This window comes from Morchella importuna (genome assembly GCF_003444635.1).
Source record: "Morchella importuna strain M04M26 chromosome Unknown Morimp01GS026, whole genome shotgun sequence".
Classification (NCBI taxonomy): Eukaryota; Fungi; Ascomycota; class Pezizomycetes; order Pezizales; family Morchellaceae; genus Morchella; species Morchella importuna.
This window is the reverse complement of record NW_025763423.1, coordinates 455,691-476,380: the sequence shown is the minus strand read 5'-3', so window position 1 is coordinate 476,380 and position 20,690 is coordinate 455,691. Positions and strand designations below refer to the sequence as shown.

Below are 20,690 nucleotides of genomic sequence, written 5' to 3'. Positions count from 1 at the left end.
GCATCCACTCGACTAACTTGTCGTCTATTCTGTGATTTCTGTCCTTATGTTTAGTGACTAATGAACCAATGAGAAATAAGATACTAGAAAAAGCCGCAACTATGAGTACATGCTCCGCCATCGACCCTCATACCAATTTAGCCATACCTTCGTGTCATAACGAAATAACTGAAAAAAAAACATGGGGGAGACATGGGTGGGAGAAAAATTAATAGCCAAATGAGAAAGGAAGAGATATAAATTTCCCCACGTATCGTCAAACATCCTTTTTCAGATGATAAGTCTTTTTGTCATTTGAGACGGTCAATCTCTTGATACTCGACACAAGTCTCGCCTTGACCTCGTCGTTTCTGACCCTCGATTTAAACTTGTCTGCAATAAACTTCAATGTTACACCACCAGGGTTGCTTGACAAGAGGCTCTTGATTTCCTCGTCCGTGATGAACGCTGCTTCAACCGTTAGTCAACACCCACTTGTAAGATTTTTATGGGGGGGGGGGGGGCAATCATTGGCCATTGGTCAGCTAAATTAAATTTGATGAAGATATCCCGCCTCCAACCAAAGGTAGTTTAGCAGACCAAATGGCCTACCGTCATCTCATATAGCATGGAATGGAGGGACATACCATCAGCTCCAGCTGGTGCAGGAGGCGCAGGGCTTCCCTGCCTACTCGCAGCTGCACTCGGCGATAATGATCGTCCACCGGACAGAAGCTTGATCCTTTGCTTCTTGCTTCCTGGTCCATCGCTCATTTCCCCTGACTTCTCGTCGGCAGTCGCATTGCCATCGTTCTTGCGTTTCTTTGCGGTCATGCCCGCGACTGAAGGAGGGGACGGAGAAGGCTCAGAAGACGAGATTTGCTGGAGATTCTCGGGGGGGACCTTGAGCTTTACGATACTCTTCTTGTCTGTACCCACAGGCAACGTGCTTGTGCCCAGCTTCGGTGCTTGGCTCTTCTTCGGCTTCTTCCTCGACTCGGCCCCGGATTCGATCCCAGAAAGGTTTGGGGACCCTGAACGTTTGAGCTTCGGCCCAGCGGTGGGGAGAGGGGTGGATGTACCAGGTGCTTGTGTTGCCTTCTTAGATACAACAGGCTTGGCTGTTTTCGTATCAGAAGGAGCGGCAGCGGGAGTAGAAGGAGTGGCGGCAGCAGCGGCGGCAGTGGCGGCAGCGGGAGTGGTTGTGGCAGCTTTTGCTGCAGCTGCGGCCGCGGCCTTCTCGGCAGCCTTTTCAGCAACCAATTTCTCAAGTGCTTCTTTCTCAGCTGCCTCGACTTTTCTAGCTTCCTCGGCCTTCTTGGCTTCTTCTTGTTTACGCGCTTCCTCCTCTTCGTCATCGGAATCGTCGTCCTATAGCCGAACCGGGGTTAGTAACAGTGCAATTGAGTACAGGGGTTCTATATCAAATTATATCGGACGGAATGACATACTGTCGAAGCGTATGGATCTGCGTCGGAGTCCGTTTCGTATGTGTAGTTACCCTCACGGTTCATGAGGGCCTTCTTGACCTTTTTACCATGCTTACGACGGACGGCTTCAAGCTTTTTCTTCTCCTTTTCTTCTTCCTCGTACTCACGTTCGCCACGGGCGTCAAAGAAGTTCGCAGACAGTTGTTCCTTTTTGATACGATTCTGTAGGGGAGCAACTTTTTGAGCAACTGTGTTTCAGATAAAGCAAAGAGCGCATAACTGATATTACCTCGATTTCTTTATTTTCATGCTCCTCGCCTTCCATGATGGGAGCTTCTTCATCATCGGCGAATTGGTCATCGTCAAAGTCAAGGTCATCTGCATCCGTTTCTGCTTTTGGCAATCTATCACCCTTCCGAGTAAAGAGCTTTTTTGTCGCTCTCGCATTTTCTTCGAGAGTTCTTCGCTCTCGCTCTTTCTCCTCTGTTCGATTCATCAACCATCTTGGTGGTTTTGCATTTTGTTTCATTACGACCTCCGCCTCTTCTGACGTCATGGTCTTGAACTTGTTCTTCTCCGTGAACTTATACCACTTCTCAATAGGCACCATCTTAAAGGCACCGTCATCCAGCACAAACATTGCGAATACTCCCTTGCTAAGTGAACTCTCAAGTTGCCCAACCCACGTGTTCTTATTATCAAAATCCTCAATAAACCATGGAAAGAACTCCTCGTAGCGTAGCTTTTTCTCGGCATCATTAGATTTGTAGACTTGCTGGGTCTTCTTCTGGAACGCGTTCTTCTTCTGCTTCTGCGCACCGCCATAGGGCGCGATCTTCTCCAGAGCAGCGGCTTTATCAGCGTCCTTCTTGTCCTGTTCAGCCTGATTCTTTGCCTTTTCCTCCTCCTCCGCAGCTTTGTGGGCAGCGGCAACTGCGTTTGCAGCAGCCTCCTCCTTCGCACCCTGAAGTGGGGCCCTTGGATCCCGACGATGAAGCTTTATGGGTCTTGTGAATTCCTGGCTGTCGAGAGGGTTAACGATGCGCTTCGACTGCATGCGCATTACGTGGTAACGGAGGTCCTTCATGAGGGAGGCCTTTGTGGTTGTGAGCTTGTATTCCTGCCATTGGATCTCTTCTTCTTGCTTGACGGGGGCAGCAGCTGTAGTGGCGGTAGACGCAGACGCAGCAGGAGCAACAACAGCTGGGGCGGTTGGAGGTGTCGGCGTCGAGGTCGATGCGTGACGAGGAGCGATAGCAGTTGCTCCGCCTGCTATTGCAGCAGCAGAGGGACGGATACCGGGAGCTGGCCGTGGACGCTTCTGGCGCTGCACCAGAGGGTTGTCGTTTACAGGTCTTCTGCGAGCTACTGGCCGAGGAGCATCATTTGGGCCTGCAGCGACCGCAGTAGAAGCTGGAGACGCCATGATGCGATGGGAGATACTGCGGAGAGAGTATTAGCGAAGGGTCAAGTGGTGTATTTAGACAAGCTGTAGGTTGGCGCGGTGGTGGTGATGGCAGAGTTTTGTTCTGGAGATGAGTGAGCGGGTGATTGTTAGGACTTGTCCGAATACTGATCTGCCTGACGTGACGCCAAACAGGATCCCTCAGCCTCCATGCTGGTTATGTAATGCGAATATCGCGCCAAGCCTCTGGTATCGACCTCACTCGTCACCAGCGCGACCGGGACTAAATAACACCAACGGAATAACAAGTAGCTCCAGTACCGGACCACTTCTACGCTTTTAAGACACTTCTCCCTGGATAATAGAACATTAATACCTCACCATGAAGCCTCTCTTTTCTGCGTATGCCCCCCTCCTTGCTCTGCTACACCTTGAGCCCTCCCAAAACCTCTCCTGGAAGAATGCTAACGTACGCACATAGATTCACCGCCTGGTCATGGTAACTATTTCTCTCCCTCACGCTGTCGTGTAGTCGCAGAAAGGTCTTGCCAGCTCGGATTGACTAACCATTTCACTAGCATCGTCATTTCCGCATTCGCCATCGTCATTCTTAGCGCCCTTGGGACGCTCTTCAAGTCTGGGTACGACTCGACCGCATTGCCCCTTGGAATATAAAGCGACGTTTACTAACTCTGTTTTTGTAGACATGAATCAATGATGGGCTCTACCAATGATCCTAAGGACGGCAAGAGCGTCGCTGCCACCATATTTGGTGCTGTCATTGTCTACATTGTTCGTGCCACCTTCTCTTCTCTATACGTTTGGTGCAAGCTAACCACAGTTCTTAATGTAGGGATTCCTCGTATTCTGCTCAGGGCAGGCATGGCTCCATAGTCGACAGCGATCATCGATTCAGTTATCGTAGATTTGTGGCTGTCTTTCTACTGGGTCTCGAGCTGGTGTAATAACTTGAATTATCGTATACGGTTTCTTTTGACGGGGTGGAATGGAATGGACAGGCCTTTGGTTAATCTTTTACATACATACCTCTCTATGGCGCAGAATGTTTTTTAGTCCTTGTTTTGTTTGCTTCCTATTTATCTTGTGCTTTTAGTAGCTACCCGAGGCGGGGAAGAGAATTGATAGAATTCGGCCCTTCCTCGGACTTTTGTGGTTGTTTTTTTAAGGGTGTGACAACTTTTTAAACCTGTGCAGCTGCCGGACATACATACACGGGTTGTCACACGAATACATAGTCTTCAAAGTGAATCTAATCCACGTGCAGCATTTGATCATGTACGGTTCCGGAATCGTGAAGGTAGTCTACGATAAAAGGGCGATTTCCGGCCGATCAGGGGCCTACGACTCAGGCCAATACCACCGGTCAACATCCCTGTTTAAATCGTCGTGTAACCCTTCGGCCATTGGCCCCAATTGACTACAGTCTTGACGAATACTGCCAGTTGACGAACAGGGGACTTTGGGCCAATAGAAATTAAAAGGACCGGAGATCTCGTAGCTTGGCTGTTGCTTGACTGTTTCTTTCCATACTTGGAATCCCTGTTCGTCAAGTGGTAGTATTCGTCAAGAGACGGTAAAAGACTGTACTACCTAGTACCTCCATGAAACTACATGTACTTATGAATGAATTACTGAGCTTCTTGCGTCTTTGTGTTTCAGTAGAAACACTTCTCGGAGTCAACCTTGTATGGTAATTGTTGCTCCATGTATTATCGAATCCTGGCGTCATGCCAAGAATTATCAAAAGATAGCGTTTTGAACTATCCGTGCCATCCCGCTAATAACTTAATCAAGCGTGATCCTAAAGCTCCTGCTAATACCACGGTTTTTCTGGCTATTAGTTGAAAAGTACTGGTTGAGGCTGCGAGTCATGGTGAGTCACTCGATAACCCCAAGGCCAAGATTTTAAATAAAGTCGCCCGCTCCTCAACCGTCCGCTAGTTGAGAAGGAAGTTGGTCTATCCAACCGATGAAGGACGATAGTCTCGAGATCTTTGGCTAAGGAAAAAGCCATAGCTACTATATATACGACCTAGAATTAAGTCAAGACCTAGGCGAATAGCAGGGCCTAAGTTGTCTCTCGCACGGAATAGAGCTCGACGTTTACAGTCAGAGAATAAGCATACCATCTAAGGCCTGTCTTCTGCTGTAATAGGGCCAGTTAATGGTTAATGTTCACTTCTCCAGGTCGGTCTCGGTTTCGGTGAGCACGCGAGGGTTGTTTCGCCCTTCAGTAAAAATCGTCTTGTTTCCATGGTCCTTAATCACAGGTACGTATAGTACGTAGCGCCTCCGAACGGCATGTCAGATCATGTTTTGCTTGAGTAACTCTGATCCCGCTATAAACAAGGCTACTCGTCGTCATCATAGATGACAAAGTTCAAGAGGGGGACCTCGTCCATGATGGAGGAGGCAGTCGAGGATTGATCCCAGCCTTGTAAGCTCATCCTCGTTGTTAAGAAGAAGAAAACTCGGCGACTCGATGATTCAAACTTCAATCCTTTTCTCAAAGGTTCGGCAGTGCCCAAGCACCAGATGAAGAAAAACCATGACCAGAAAGATAGGTCCTATCTACCATATACCAGCGTTTGCGACTTTGCCGGCGATAGGCTTGACTTGAGGTGTGTGATTATCACGAAACCATCTTTCCTAAGATTTGGTGGTTCTTAGGTATGAGATGAGGATGGTAATGATGACTGTGGTTCTCGTGATAGTTGCGACGTTAGTGATAACTGTGATGTTAGTGATGACTATAACGTTAATGATGACTGTAATGTTGGTGATGACTGTGATATTGGTGATAACTGTAGCATCCGCACCTGCGGGTTTGTGGTTGTTTGTGTTTGTGTTTGTGTGGGGTGTGGTTGTATGGGTTGTGGTGTGGGCGTGGGTGCCAAGAGCGAGTGATATAGTATGAACAAACATAATCTGCTAGTTGTTCCTTGCTGGTTGAGCTAGACCTAGATCATTGCAACCCTTCCCCTCATCGATCGTGAGACCCTTATGAGTGAACATTGACTAAGGGAACACACTTATTAAGAGGGCCAATTGACCTATCCCTTCGTCTTTGCGTGGTTCTGCATGGCTCCCTACATAAAACCTGCGGCCGGGAGGCTTAGGACGGGGAGCAATTTTAAATTTATAAACGGTGTGTTGCCAGCGAATGTCTCAATTAATCTCTATGGTGCGGGCGATATTCGATTTGTCCATCGAAGTACGAAAATGTATCAAAATCTTAAACTAGGAATATGGCTCCAACCCCGATTTCCCGTCTCAGTTTTTTGAGACGGAGGATAGGGGAATCTACGGTTAACGTTGGAGCAATCCATAATAGGTTAGGTACTTTTCTTTGTAGGTTTTTGTAGATAGGTCTTTTTGTACGTAGCTCTCCGGCCCCTTACAAGTAATTACATACCTGGATCTTCATAATATACCAGTAGAAATATTGCGAGGCACGAACCCGTGCCAAGCTATACCAACATAATGTCTAGGCATGAGGCAAGCCAAGGTAAGGTTTAGAAGTTGCGTTCCAAATCATTGACGAGTAGCCGCATTGGATTGCGACCAACTCGGTGTGAACCGCCACAATATATATATCTTACAGGGCCTGGCAAACCCAAATGCTGCCAGAGCACCCGGCCCCTTCGCATAACCCCGTACTGATCCAACATCGGCTCCGACTTCAATACTTTCTGAGAGCTGTTAAGTTGTACCCACTTTTACTTTTTCTAAAGCGAACCCCATGAAAGAGTGTCCGCAACGGCACCTCGAAACCTTCACACTGAACGAGTGATATCTCATGACCCACGACCCATTACCCTACCTCCCCCAGGGCCAGGGTTCCACACACCCCTGCAACGCAACCCACCACCAAACGAAAAAAAATGATTCCAGTTCCGCAAAAAACCCAAGCTCTCAAAAACCCAACTACTCCCTACAGCAATGACCGGCCGCGCAGCCTCCCCCACGAGGAGCGAATTCGAGTACGACATTTCTGCGGCACTCGGCGCCGCCGACAGCGATAGCGAGACCGAAGCCTACAACCCTCGGCGACTGCACGCCGAGAAGAGCGTCAATGAGATCTTGGGCGAGGAGGACGACGACGATGGTGATGAGGCGTTCATTGCGGCGCAGCAGGCGGCGAGTAATCGCAAGGGGAGCAATTTGAAGGGGAAGAATACGGTGAAGAAGGGTGGTGGGTTTCAGCAGATGGGTATGTGTGATTTTGGTCTTTTTGTGGTGGTGGGATAGTGGGGAGTAGTGAGTAGTGGGGAGAAGTGAGCTAATTGGGTGGGAATATAGGACTGAATATTGGAATTTTGAAGGCGATTAGCAGGAAGGGTTTCTCGGTCCCGACACCAATTCAGAGGAAGACGATTCCACTGGTGCTGGAGGGAATGGATGTTGTGGGAATGGCGAGGACGGGGTCTGGAAAGACTGCGGCCTTTGTTATTCCCATGATTGAGAAGTTGAAGGCGCACAGTGTCAAGGTGTGTATATGCCTTCTACAGCTCTACTCAGTTCTACATATATGCAATTGTATACTAAGCTACCCAGGTTGGCGCAAGAGCAATTATCCTCTCACCCTCCCGTGAACTGGCCCTACAAACACTCAAGGTCGTCAAGGAGCTCTCCCGCGGCACCGACCTCAAAGCGTGTCTCCTCGTCGGAGGTGACAGTCTCGAGGACCAATTCGGCTTCATGGCCTCCAACCCCGACATTGTGATTGCCACTCCCGGTCGTTTCCTGCACTTGAAGGTCGAGATGGAGCTTGACCTCAAGTCCGTGCAATACATTGTCTTTGACGAAGCCGATCGCCTCTTCGAGATGGGATTCTCCGCGCAGCTCACCGAGATCCTGCACGCCCTCCCCTCAAACCGCCAGACGCTCCTCTTCTCCGCAACCCTCCCAAAGAGTCTCGTCGAGTTCGCAAAGGCCGGTCTCCAAGAACCAGCACTTGTGCGCCTCGACGCCGACTCAAAGATCTCGCAGGACCTCGAGTCATCCTTCTTCACCGTCAAATCCTCGGAGAAGGAGGGCGCTCTCCTGCACCTTATCCAGGACGTCATCAAGATCCCGCAAGGCTCCGTTGCCGCACCCCCGCCCGTAACAGGCGCAAACGCAAAGAAGCGCAAACGGCCCGAAGGCACCTCCGCACATGAGGCGGCCTCCCCGCACTCAACGATCATCTTCGCGGCCACCAAGCACCACGTCGAATACCTCTCCCACCTCATCTCAACATCCGGATACCCCGTCTCATACGTCTATGGCACCCTCGACCAGACCGCCCGCCGAAACCAGGTCGCGCGCTTCCGTGCCGGCGAGACAAGCATCCTCGTCGTGACCGACGTCGCCGCAAGAGGTATCGATATCCCCCTTCTCTCCAACGTCATCAACTACGATTTCCCCCCGCAGCCCAAGGTCTACATCCATCGTGTCGGGCGAACCGCCCGTGCCGGTAAGAAGGGATGGGCCTACTCGCTCGTCCGCGGCGAAGACGCCCCCTACCTCCTCGACCTCCAACTCTTCCTCGGCAAGAAGCTCGTCCTCGGCCGCGACAGCGAACACCGGTCAAAGTCCGACTTCGACTACACCGCCGACGTCGTTGTCGGCGGCCTCGTCCGCGACAGCGTCGAGCGCTGCATGGAGCACATCAACAAGCTCCTCGTGGAGGACAGCGAGCTCGCGTCGCTCCGCAGCGTCATGGTGAAGGGTGAGAAGCTCTACCAGAAGACGAAGGTCGCGGCCTCCGCCGAGAGCGTCAAGCGCGCCAAGGACACCATTGCGCAGAAGGGCTGGAGCGCCGCACATCCGCTTTTCAGCGACGACGTGGCGGACGCGGAGCTGGAGCGCGTGAAGATGCTGGCCCGCGTGGCAAACTTCCGCCCCAGTGAGACAATCTTTGAGATTGGGCAGCGCGGGCTGAACCGCAGCGAGGCGGCGAACGTGATGCGCAACAGGCGGGAGAAGATCAAGATTGATCCGAGCAAGAAGCGCGGGGCGATGGAGGATGCGGCGGCGGCGGCGGAGGAGGAGGAAGGTGATCAGGAGATGGAGGAGGTGAACTTTGAAGGTGATGCGGGCAGCGATGTAGATGGCGCCGACGAGGACGTGGATATGGATGCGGCCAGCGACGGCGAGCTGGAGGCAACGTTCAAGAAACCGGCGGTGACGAGGATGAACAAGAAGATGAAGAAGGCGCAGAGCTGGGAGGATAAAGAGCACTTCATGTCCTATGTGCCCACCTCCTCCCTCGCCGAAGAGCGCGGCTACTCCGTCACCGGCGGGTCCTTCGCCGAGGCCGCCCGCAGCGCCACCTTCGACCTAACGAACGACGACGGCGGAAAGGGCTTCGCAGAGGCGCATAAAGCCAAGGGCATGCGCTGGGACAAGAAGGCCAAGAAGTTTGTCCAGCGCGCCAACGACGAGGACGGCTCAAAGGGTGCCAAGATGATCATTGGCGAGTCCGGGCAGAAGATTGCCGCGTCGTTCCAGTCGGGCCGCTTCTCGAGGTGGAAGAGCGCCCATAAGGTTGGGCGCCTGCCAAGGGTCGGGGAGAACGAGACGCCGGGGGCCAGTGGGAATAGATTTGCTGCGCCAGGTGTACCGGGTGGTGGTGGCGGCGGTGTCGGTGGTAGACGCGGCGGAAGACAGTTCCATAAGAGTGTCAAGGCGCCGAAGCCGGCGGATAAGGCGAGGGATGATTATGAGGTCAGGAAGAAGAGGTACTCGGAGGCGAAGGAGAAAGGCCTGGTCAAGGGCTCAGTGAAGAGCGAGTTGAAGAGCAGGGACCAGATCGGTAAGGACCTGAAGCTGAAGCAGAGGAGGAGAGAGAAGAATGCGAGGCCGCAGAGGAAGAAGAAATTCTAGACTACGGTGAAGCATGGACAAGGCTATTAGTTAGATTTAATTTCCTTTTTTTTTTTTTTGAAAAACTTATTTTACACGGCAAACAAAGGGTTAATAAAAGTTTACATATATGTTATTGAATTGCAGTATCAGGTTAGCACAGCAGCTGTATGTATCATATCGCCATTGTCATGTATGTATGCTGTAGATGAAGGTGCAGATTCCAGAATGCTGAATCTCGATTTCCGATTATCGATTATCGACTGTGGCTGCTACACAAGAATCCGGTATAGGAAGCTGTAAGAAATAAGCTCTTTCCTTTCTGACAGGCACAGAAACACCACCAATCCCGTCAATATCTCACATCCCATTCCAACCATTGTCCCTCAGGCGAAATAGCTACATCCATGCCAAGTACCTACATCCATAAATCACAGTAAGCGGTTATCGTAAGCACAGCAGCAGCAGCGGCATCCAGGAAATCAGATATCATATAAGTTAATTGTCACCCCCTAATTTAGGAGGGAAATATAGTTCTGTTTGACATGCGTATGGGAAATAAATAGCGCCTGTTGTCCGCGGCCGTCCGGCCAACCAAAAAAGCAATGATTCGATGCCACAGAAGTTGGAAAGTATCCTAACTACATCATGTTGTTGCCCCATCACCGCGGCCGACCGACTGCTGACGTCGAGTTTTTACTGGCGGGTATTATTACCTGGCGGTCTGCACACTGCAACCAAGCAAGATCGGCCTACTTTGCGACCCAGTAAGTCGGTAACAGTAGGTATCTGGTAGCGGCGGTGGTGGTGGTGGTGGTGGTGGTCCCTCCAGCTGGAAGTGAAGGGGGGGGCAGGTATGCTCATGAGTGAAGGGAAAGATACCTATCGATGGAGATGAAACATCTAGGGGGATCTACAAGCGCCAATAGCGCGTTTGAGAGAACTTTTCTTCAGCAGCAGCGCTTTCTGAAGAATCACTCACTAAACTAGAGTCGCTCACTCCCTACTTTTACTCACCCACTCCTATATTCAGTGTCAGTCAGTCAGTAAGTAAATCACTGTTGTAAATTGCTATTCTTGGCCTACTATTCTTGGCCCCTCTCCCGTTGCCCATGTGGAGATACAAGAGATCATAGACATGTTTGAGGGCGAACAGACGGACGGAACATGGAACAATTGGAATGTTTCCGGGACGGGCTGGGGATATGCACCGACTGGCGGAGGTGCGTCCGTGTGGATGGAGAAAGCAGTTGAAGGGCAGGCCAGGGGGGGAGTTGTGGCAGCCATGGGGTAGGTGGATGGCCACCACAATCCACCGCCTGGGGATCTGCAGGGATGATGGAACGCCCCAGCGCCTCTCCTCTCTCCACGGCCTGACTGACAGACCCCTGTGGAAGCACTTTGGCTGGGCCTTGGATAGAGTAAAGACTTGCCTGAGCTAAGAACATCTCTCCTGCTGCTGCACAGCAGTCTGTGAGAGACAGACGGTAGAAGCCATGATCGGTCTGGCCTAGGAAGAAAAGTGGCCAGCCTAGAGGGAGATAGACAGAAGAGCAGCACGCGTCGTCCACCACCCCCTCCTCCTCCACACCCCTCCTCACTCGTTCTCACTTCCTTACCCCCCCGCCCAGTATTTGCCATCCATGAATTCGCTAAATTGAAGCTGTCGTCCGCATCTTGTCCCTACCCGCCACTCCTTTTCTTTCTTGGTTGTTCTGCTTCTCTGAGGTGTTTTTTGTTCCTGGTCGTCTACTTCGTCTTTGTACTCGTCTTCTTCCTCTTTTTCCTTCTTCTCTCGTTAATTAAAGATAACCGTCTTCACCATCATCATCATCGCCGTACATACAATACAGAAACATCCATAGTTATTCCGGGAAGAACAAAAAGTTACCTTCAGTTTAATTGCACCGGTTGCTGCTCATTTTCTATCTCTCGCTCCATCTATCCATTCCTATTTATTACTGCCGCTGTCACCACCACCCCACAAATACTCAAAAAAAAACCATTTGTCCGGATTCGCTCTTGTTACCACCGTTGCCTCTCACTCACCCCACACTCCTAAAAAAGAGAGGTTGAGAGCTAGAGCATCAGTAGAACCGTCTGCCAATTGTTTGTTTATTAACGGAAGCCCACACTCCCGACGACAAAGTACCCTATTACATCGGTCGTCGTCAGCTTTTCCTACAGCAATCCCCATCACTAAACTAGACTAAACTAGACTAACCACCACCACATCAACTCTTTCTCCCCGATACTCAAAGCACCTCCAGCAAAGATGATGAACAAGGTAAGCCCGTTATCAACATTTCTGCCTGTCCTACAATGCTAATTTCATGGGGGGAATCTTCAGAAGCTCGACAGGCTCAAGCAATGGGCAGGTGAACGAATGGGAGGCGAGGTGAAAACCGGCGCATCCGATGAGTTCAAGAACCTAGAAATGGAGATGAATCTCCGACACGAAGGTACCACCGCATCTTAACACCCATCACGGGACACTTGGTTGCTTGGGGGGACTGGCCGGTCTAACAAAATCGCTACTATAGGAATGGAGAAGCTCCACAAGTCCATGGGCGTCTACATCCAATCGGTTTCCGCAAAGAAAGAGGGTGAGGCCAGGGAGAAGATGTTGCCTGTGGATGTGTTGGCCCAGACAATGATCACCCATGGAGAGGAATTCGAGCAAGATAGCTTGTTCGGCAATTGTCTCATTAGTATGCCCTCATCCCCCTTGCTTGGTGCTACCTGCATTGATCTCCCAGCTGATGGCTTGAAGAAATGGGACAGGCGAATGAGAAGATTGCCCGGATACAGGATGCGTACGTAGCATCAGCCAGCGAGAGCTGGCTCGAGTCATTGGAACGATCGCTGGCCCAGCTCAAGGAATACCAGGTAAGGAGATATACGATGTGTGCCCAATCGGTACGTTACTGATGTTTCAATGTTTCCAGGCTGCTCGTAAGAAGCTCGAGTCTCGAAGACTTGCCTATGACGCAACCTTGTCCAAGATGCAGAAGCAGAAGCGCGAGGACTTCCGTGTTGAAGAAGAGCTGCGGGCTCAGCGCATCAAGTACGAGGAGTCCAGCGAAGATGTTCTCCGCCGGATGGGCGATATTCAGGAATCTGAGGCCGAGTCAATGGCAGACTTGGGCGCATTTCTGGATGCGGAGCTTGAGTACCATGATAGATGCAGAGACATCTTGATGAACGTTAGACGGAGTTGGCCGGCCGGGTACTACCGTTCCGTTATTTCCTTATTGGGCGACCTAGGGAGCTAATGTTTATAATTAGATCAACCACAAGCAAGGCTAAGCGGACCCGCTCCCGCTCGGAGACGGCCCATGCTTTCACTGGCAATGGAACCCGTGAGCGCGAGGAATCTCCACCACCACCCGTGGCCGAACGTCCGTCCATTCGATCCCGTCACAATGCCGGCTCACCAGAATCGGAAAGGTCCGGCCAGTACCGTCTCCCGACACCGGACTACCGTGATGACAGGCTCCCGCAGAAGCCAGTGTTTCAGAGGACAAATACTGCACCAGTAGGACGCAACTACGATTCCATGGGGTCCGAGAGGATGGGAAGAGCCGGGTCAGACCAAGGGGCACCGCCACCATTGCCTTCGCAACGTAGCCTGCGACCAGTCAACACGGAGGTGTTCGCTGACAGCACAAACTCTTCGGTCCACAGCTCTCCCGACAGGCACACATATGATGATCGTTCTTCTTCCCCGGCGAGATCGAATACCCCTTCGATCGGTAGCGCGAAGCTGAGGAGCACCAGTAGCTCATACACATCGACTACAAACAGTGTAAGGAAACAGCCACCGCCGCCACCAGTGAGCAGAAGTTTGAAGAAGCCTCCGCCACCGCCACCAGCGAAAAGATCGGCGTTAGCAAGTGTAAACAACGAATAAGGGTTATAGCTTTATCTTGGTTTATCCCTGTCTTGCGTCTTACGAGTTTCATTTTTATCGCTAGCCACGAGAATAAATTGAAGTTCAATCTCTACCTGTTTCAAAAGGTAATTGAAGGAGGGGTGGCAATTGTCTAGTGTGTTTTTATTGTTGTATAGGTCTGCAGTGGGTAGTGGTAGCAAGGTTTTTTTTTTGATCGTAGCTTTTCTTCAGTGTTCATTTTTTTTCCTCTTTATTTCTTTGTTTTGTTTTTCATCAGGCGGGTAGGATAGAAATACGGAAGGGTTAAGTTAAAGGTTATTCTTTGTGCCTAAAAGTTGGCATATGCAATGGTTAGGGTTGAAAGGGTCAATGATCGATTGTCTGGTAACCATTAATAAAAATCACAACTGACAGAGTTTCTTTTTCCATCAAAACCAAACTAAACCTTGTTTTTCGTAAATGGACAACGGGCGGAGGCGAGCGATCGTTTCCGAGGATTCTTTTGCCTATGGTACATAATTCAATTTACCGAGGTCATAGATGCAGATGCCCCAACTCCCCCGCATCTCTCTCGCATGGCATATCTTGACTTTTTTTTTTTTTTTTTTTTTTTTTTTTCCCGGTGCATGGTGGTGGTGGCTTTTTTTTTTTTTTTTTTCCACGAGCTCGGGGACCGACCGACTTGACCGACGGCGAAGACAAAAAAAATGGCGATGCCAAGATCATCGGTGGTGATGTGTTGATGATGATGCTTGTTATGTTACACAGACACACACACATACATATGCCCCAGGGCTGCAGATTTACATATGCAGGCCAGTTAAGGCTGTCTGCATCCCGATGGCGTGGGTCGTGCGGGGAGGGGAGGGGGTTTGTGGGATTGGATGGCGAGGTGTGTGGAAAGAAGCTTGAATTTTGCGTTGGGCTTGGGAGTGTTGGCGGAGGTCGGACCGGTTGTTGTAGGGTTTGTATGTGTATGGGGTAGATGGCGAGGTTGGGGTTGGGTGGTAGGTGGGGGGATTTTGGTGGGGATGAGGGTGAGAATAGTGGGGGATGGGGGTGAGGTTTGATAGCATGTGGAGTAGTGCTTTAGGTGCTTTAGATTTGTAGGTGGTACATGATACATGATATGATAATACAAATGTGGTTTTAGGTTTTTGCCTGGTCTGGCTCGGCTGGGTTATCAGGCTGAATACATGTAGGTGTTGGCGTGTGCTTGTAGGGTATTATGATATTCTCAGCTATGTAGGTAGAGTAATAGAGGCTGGGGGCTGAAGGTTAATTGGGGACTGGGGTGGTGAGGTGGTGGGTGAGCCAAAGAAGAAGGAGGAGGAGGAGGAGATGTGCGAGTGATGGGCTGTGAAGTAGCGGTGGTCGGGGTTGTGGGTGGTGCTGGTCGTAGAGTGGGAATGGGGTTTAGACTAGCTGATTGGAGTGGGAGCAACCCTGGCCCCTGGGGGGGGGGGGGAGCGATGTTCACCCCAGGAGCAGCCTTTTAACGTGGGGTAAAGCTTCGCCGGCCGGATTGAGTATAGGTGGGGGTGAGAACGAGTGATAACATATGATAGAAGTTTTTTTTTTTTTTTTGTTTAATTCATATGATGGGCGTGATGTGTGCGGGGTCTGTTTATAAAGGGCCCACTATACTGGGGTAACCCCAGGATAGAGATGTTTCTTTAGAGAGTGATAGGATTGATCGGTTAAAGCTTTTTGGGGGGGCTAAGCTACATGTAGCTTAGAAATACACAGAAAGAAGAAAAAGCACTGTTCATCATCGAGGTAAGCACCGATAGAGAGTACCCCCACCCGGTACCCCTGGATCCAGGAGAACTCAGAGTCTTCTGGTACAACGTGGTTTCAACGAGCTCTGTAGTACATCCACTAGTACTACGCCACTCGTCGTTGTTTCTCAACCCCTCTAATTGATATACCCGAAACACTAGCCCTGAAGCAATGGCAGCCGCCAATACACGGCACGGGCCGTGGCTGTTAAAGACTTCGTGGAATCATGCACCGAATCACAAATCACAAACACCATTAAGAAAGACTGCTCGGGTACATCTTTCGGTTTTAATCCCACCAAAGCCACAATCACTGACTTGCACGCTTGGGCTAGCTAGATATATGTAGATAAATGGAGATTTAAGAGAGGAGAGTTATGTGGTTTGCAATTTGGCCCAGTTAGCCAGCTATGGCTGACCATGGTAATTCGGTCTTGTAATATTTGCCAGATTCTATCTGGCCAGGTGAATTTATCACTGCTCAACTTAGTCAGTGCCGCTACCTCCCCCGGCGGTGTGTTCACAGACTACCACTCTATAGGCAACCTCAGGCGTCGCCACACCGTATCATATCTACACCCTACTAACCAGAAGGCCCACTCTAATCTCGTGCGTCGGATATGTGTCGTTCAAAGCAATAAGGTCAGTAGAGGGCTCGCTGTCAAGAGGAATAGTATCCTACCCGGGTTCCTCTAGATCTAAGATATATAGGCTGTATTAGCTTTATAATTTAGATATCGATATTAATTGAAGCTCTCAGACTCAACATCATGCCAAACCCTATGCCACTTTCGTCCCTCTTTATTTTTATTTGGCTCACTCTACCTTTTGGTAATTGGAGACCGCTCTCCAAGGGTTTTCTTTTGGTGGGGGAGGCATCTGTGTCTGGAGAAAATTCCAATACAGCGTTTATAAAATAAGGATCACGGGTAGCTATATGGTGTCGTAGGCCGTTAGGCTACAACAACGGGCAAGAAACGACTCCAGATCCCTCAACCAGTGGAGGAGCGCCTAAGTTCCGAACTTAGATCAGACCAAGTTCCTTGTCGGAATTAAGAGCATAGCGTTATCTGTATATACATTTTGGAGGCATCACCATGCCGGTTTGTGAGGAACTTATAAATTGGATCTATTTCCCCAGCAAGATCCGCTGCGAGTGATAATTCATGAAAGAAAAAATTGTCAGCCACCCCGTACGTGTCACGTGCACGCCAGCGATATGTATTCCACAGAAACAACCACTGGAATGTATTCTAAATGATATCTAGGAGGACTTGTATGGCGTTAGTTAATTCCTTATGATGAAGCGAGAGGGTAGCTAGTGGGTCATGATGACAGGTTAGGTTTACCTGACTCCTCTTCTCTCCCTGAAAAGCATCTTCTTCTGCGAGACTTTTAATTGTGTTTGAATTTATTGGCATTTTTTTCTTTCTGGATGGAGCTTACTATTGCTCGTAGGTTAAGTGTAGTATAATCGATCAGATCTCGATCTGGTCCTAACCGCAGTTTGATTATCTTAGCTTCTCGGCCATTTGGCCAATTTTTCTTTGATCCCTCCCCCAAGGTCAGGACCGGATGCTTAGCAAAACTTATTCTTTATAATATAAGTATCTACCGTACTATTCCTTAAGCTGTTGATGCTGATCCCCTTATAACAGAAGTTAGATTTGTATGAGAGATCTATTATTTGATAAGAGGGATAACAGGGTCTGTTAGTAAAGCCACACCAAACTTGCTTTTTTTTTTTTTTTTTTTGTGGGTCAGCATTTTCGCGACAGCTTAAGGGATAAAAAAACATGTACCGAAAGGGTTTCGCTAAACTGGCCAGTACTACAGAGTCTGGTAGAATTATTGCGAAAGTGGGTTTTCCGTGACCCGATAGTCCTATTGGCCCTTAAAGGAGTTTTTGCAGTGAGCACGGACCAAGAAGCCCACTCTTTTAGTCCTGACTTCCGCAATAATTCTACCAGACTCTGTACATCTGGCCCTGGCCATCGAGTGGAGACCGATTAGCTAAATAATGTGCGAGAAGCTAGGATAGTTTAATCTGCGATTAATTAAGTACCCCATTAGGCAGGCCCGGAAGTAATACTTAAGGGAGCAAGGCCCCGGGCAAAGTGAGTTAGGGTGACACCTAACCCTGCAATCACAATCTATTAGATACCTTATATTCTCATTCTTTAGATAGATCTCGCGCGCAGTCGCGTCGTTTTTCGATCTAGAAAAAATAAAGTTAAAAAAAAGGGAACAGACGGTTTACATTCAATGGCGGGGGTCTCATGTGTATATAAGATATATAGGATTAAGCTCTTTTGTTCTGGCAGGTAGAGATCATTTATTTGCGAGACTATTTCTGCATTATCGTCTTAGACATAGTCATACTGAGATATTCTTCTTGACAAACGTTGAGTGATCCTTTATGATTCAATTCCATTTCCTCATCCTTGAGTATCCTTTTATCCACCTTCCTGGTCCCTCTAACTTTTATAAATAAACAGGGGAAAAAACAAGAGAAAAACGTAGCTAAATAGCTAAATTAAACCCCATGTGGTGATAGCTATACTATCCGTCCCACCAATCTAAGCAACAATAATTCAGTCCCATAAGACATAATACAGTGGAATAATTTCATCACAGGCCGCGCTCATCCTCTATTCGTCCTGCATTGTAAAGGAATCCCCGCCATAAGACGTGCAATCGCCGACCTGTCAGGATGACACGCGATTAATCTTGGGCTCCTCCCAATAGAGTCGTGAATATCCGGATCCGCCCCGTGATCAAGCAACACCTTGACCGACTCCGTATCCCCCATACGCGCTGCGATACCCAGGGCAGTCCTCCCCCTATTATCCTGAACGTCTAGAGAAACCTTTCCACGAGGGTTTCCCAGAAGCATCTCCAGTATCTCCGTGTACCCCCGCCTCGCCGCCTCATGGATTGCCGTCCGCCCCGACTGGCCAACCCCCATAGTGGCCCCCAGATCCAGCAGCACGCGGATCGTAGACGCGTGGCCAAGCTGTGCAGCAATCGAGAGGGCGTCACGGGACTGCGGGTCCTTCTTGTGCACGTCAGCGCCCTTGGAGACGAGGAATTGAAGCATGTCATCCTGTATCCAGATCACGGCTGTGTGCAGGGCTAAAAAGCCATGGTCGGGCGTGTCCATCACGACGCTACATTTGAGTAGCTGCTCCACGGCAGGCTTGTTGTCTTTTGCGATTGCGTACTGCAGCACTCGGGAGCAGAGATTGAGACCGGATTCTGGGGAGCTATCACTGGAGGGTTGTTTGACGCTGGCACGCTTGGTGATGAGTTTGTTAACGAGGTGGCCGTGGCCCCCTGAGGCGTAGGTGTAGAGAACACGGATTGCGTGCATGTCGTTGCTGGGAGCGTAGACAGCAAAGTCGAAGAGAACATCTGAGAAAAGTTGGTGGAAATCAGAGCAGGTGAGAACAAGGCTGTAGACTTCTTCGGGCTGTTCAAAATATCTGGCAATCTCGAAAAGAAGCTCATTAGGAAGCTCGAGGATGTTGATCATTGTAGAAATTGATTGATTTTGAGATGGAGGGAATTGGTATCTGTCAGTTCTACTGGTTGTGGACCAGGTCAATCTATGCAGAGGACAGGTTGGTTATGTCGAGCTGAGATTGTTGTTGTTATTGGTGGCGTTTATATAAGTATCTAGCTAGCTACTGACGATAATCCAATGGGGGCTGGCTCGGTTAGATCGCTACAAACACCTTACTTTAATTGCCCATTAAATACTTCCGACTCTGCACAACAATTAGTTCCCGCTCAATCTCCGCTCCTTCTTCTCCGTCTCGGCAGCATACAGTACAGAGTATGCAGTACCTCTGTACGTCGTAGTACTCGGGGTTCTCTCACACCGGCAATCTGTCCACCTTAAATCCGACATGAAATCTGTTACTCTATCGGATCTCATAATCAAATAAGCTTACACCAACTAGCCGAATTAGCGTTGTTAGCGAGAGATGGATCTGAAATCTGTTTCCTCCGAGCCCGGTTTGTGTTTGTGTTGTATCATCTAGTTAGCATGCGCACGTGATGCGTGCTTGTTGATGAGTAAGAGCTGACCCAAGAGTAGATAGAGAGAGGTCTTGGTAGTCAGCAAGTCCAGGTTGATAGTTTTAGAACGAGGTAAAAACGATTCCAAACGTCTTGGGATACTCATTTCGGGGTCAAATATAATCGTCGAAGTTCTAGAGGCGACGCTTTTGACTGGCGCGCTCTTCAAATCTCCTATCCACATAGGGTAGAATAACTTAGGTAGACTAGCTAAGTGGAAAACAGCTTTAAGAGTACTCAAAAACTTAAGCCGGGTCCTGGGAGGGGGCGATGTCAGCGTAGAGAAAAGAACTTCAAACACCATGAATCCAAATGGGAGATGTTCCTATTAAGTATTTGGCTAGCATTTTCGAATGATTCCAAATTTCCTCTCTGTAAACTTGTAGGTACAAAACCTTACTCACTTTTCCGCCACAATGTTAGTTTTGTAGCGGTTTCCTCACAAGGATATCAAGCCCAAAGATCAGGCAAATGCCCAGGAAGAATGTAAAAGATATGATCAAATGCGCCCTTTGAGTAGTACTCATGAGATGGAAGAGCAGTATGAGGAGAGTAGGCTGGCGAGAATACAGTACTACAAGCTCGGGTTGTAACCATCCCGCTAAACCCATCCTTAAACCCATCCTTAAACCCATCCTTAAACCCATCCTTAAACCCATTTTTAAATCCACGCCCCCGTCTTAAACAAGCCCAGTATAGGTATTTGGACCAAAGAAAACCTGGGCCCGGACACCAAGGTTTCCTACGCCGTCGGGGGTACACGGAAAGGGGATTGTCAGGCAAGACCGAGTCGTAGTACAGATTGTGTGCACGTGATCGGATGCGGCAGATGGTGAAATAAATAGATAGAAATGAGCCTGAAATACGTCGAATAATGGAGTGTTGGTTGTTTGCATTTGTGCTTGCGTGTGTGGTTGGGTTGCTCGATATTGAAAGTCGAAAATTTAGATTGTCTGCTAACTATGCCTGGTGGGGGCTGGGCGATAAACCTATGCCTGGAGCTACTATAGTCGGTTTGGTTCGGAGGAATAGGGGTGCTCAAATTCAGTGCTGGGGAGACTGCATATACGTGGATCGGGTGTCTGTTAGAAGAACCCGAACGGCTTTGGGTATCCGGCATCGACACTCCATCATATCGTCACCGACCCGCAAATCGAGAGGCACCTGTCCAGCCAAAACTGCAAAGCGGTACAGGGTAATATCCTTTCTGTTCATACTGGCGTAGTGGTGACGGGCCGGGTGTAGGT

At 49.5% G+C, this 20,690-nt stretch overlaps 5 protein-coding genes across 5 annotated transcripts; 3 read left to right on the top strand and 2 right to left on the bottom strand.

Moving 5' to 3' along the window:
- Positions 1–256: 256 nt before the first annotated feature.
- On the bottom strand, positions 257–2,835 carry LAJ45_07873 (uncharacterized protein; the record flags this gene model as incomplete). Its single annotated transcript, XM_046117428.1, has 5 exons — positions 257–447; positions 627–1,013; positions 1,062–1,350; positions 1,431–1,631; positions 1,699–2,835. 5 exons carry the CDS (start codon positions 2,833–2,835, stop codon positions 257–259), a joined length of 2,205 nt encoding a protein of 734 aa, XP_045969413.1.
- Positions 2,836–3,196: 361 nt separating this feature from the next.
- LAJ45_07872 (uncharacterized protein) lies at positions 3,197–3,739 on the top strand (the record flags this gene model as incomplete). Its single annotated transcript, XM_046117427.1, has 5 exons — positions 3,197–3,216; positions 3,296–3,313; positions 3,393–3,455; positions 3,519–3,606; positions 3,668–3,739. The coding sequence occupies 5 exons, from the start codon at positions 3,197–3,199 to the stop codon at positions 3,737–3,739; spliced, it is 261 nt and encodes an 86-aa protein (XP_045969412.1).
- Positions 3,740–6,777: 3,038 nt separating this feature from the next.
- Positions 6,778–9,705, top strand: LAJ45_07871 (uncharacterized protein; the record flags this gene model as incomplete). The annotated part of the gene is made up of 3 exons (XM_046117426.1): positions 6,778–7,048; positions 7,138–7,325; positions 7,393–9,705. 3 exons carry the CDS (start codon positions 6,778–6,780, stop codon positions 9,703–9,705), a joined length of 2,772 nt encoding a protein of 923 aa, XP_045969411.1.
- A 2,254-nt stretch (positions 9,706–11,959) lies between these two features.
- On the top strand, positions 11,960–13,597 carry LAJ45_07870 (uncharacterized protein; the record flags this gene model as incomplete). Its single annotated transcript, XM_046117425.1, has 6 exons — positions 11,960–11,971; positions 12,035–12,146; positions 12,228–12,395; positions 12,458–12,573; positions 12,633–12,913; positions 12,973–13,597. The coding sequence occupies 6 exons, from the start codon at positions 11,960–11,962 to the stop codon at positions 13,595–13,597; spliced, it is 1,314 nt and encodes a 437-aa protein (XP_045969410.1).
- Positions 13,598–18,004: 4,407 nt separating this feature from the next.
- Positions 18,005–18,895, bottom strand: LAJ45_07869 (uncharacterized protein; the record flags this gene model as incomplete). The annotated part of the gene is made up of 1 exon (XM_046117424.1): positions 18,005–18,895. One exon carries the CDS (start codon positions 18,893–18,895, stop codon positions 18,005–18,007), a length of 891 nt encoding a protein of 296 aa, XP_045969409.1.
- Between the last annotated feature and the right edge of the window lie 1,795 nt (positions 18,896–20,690).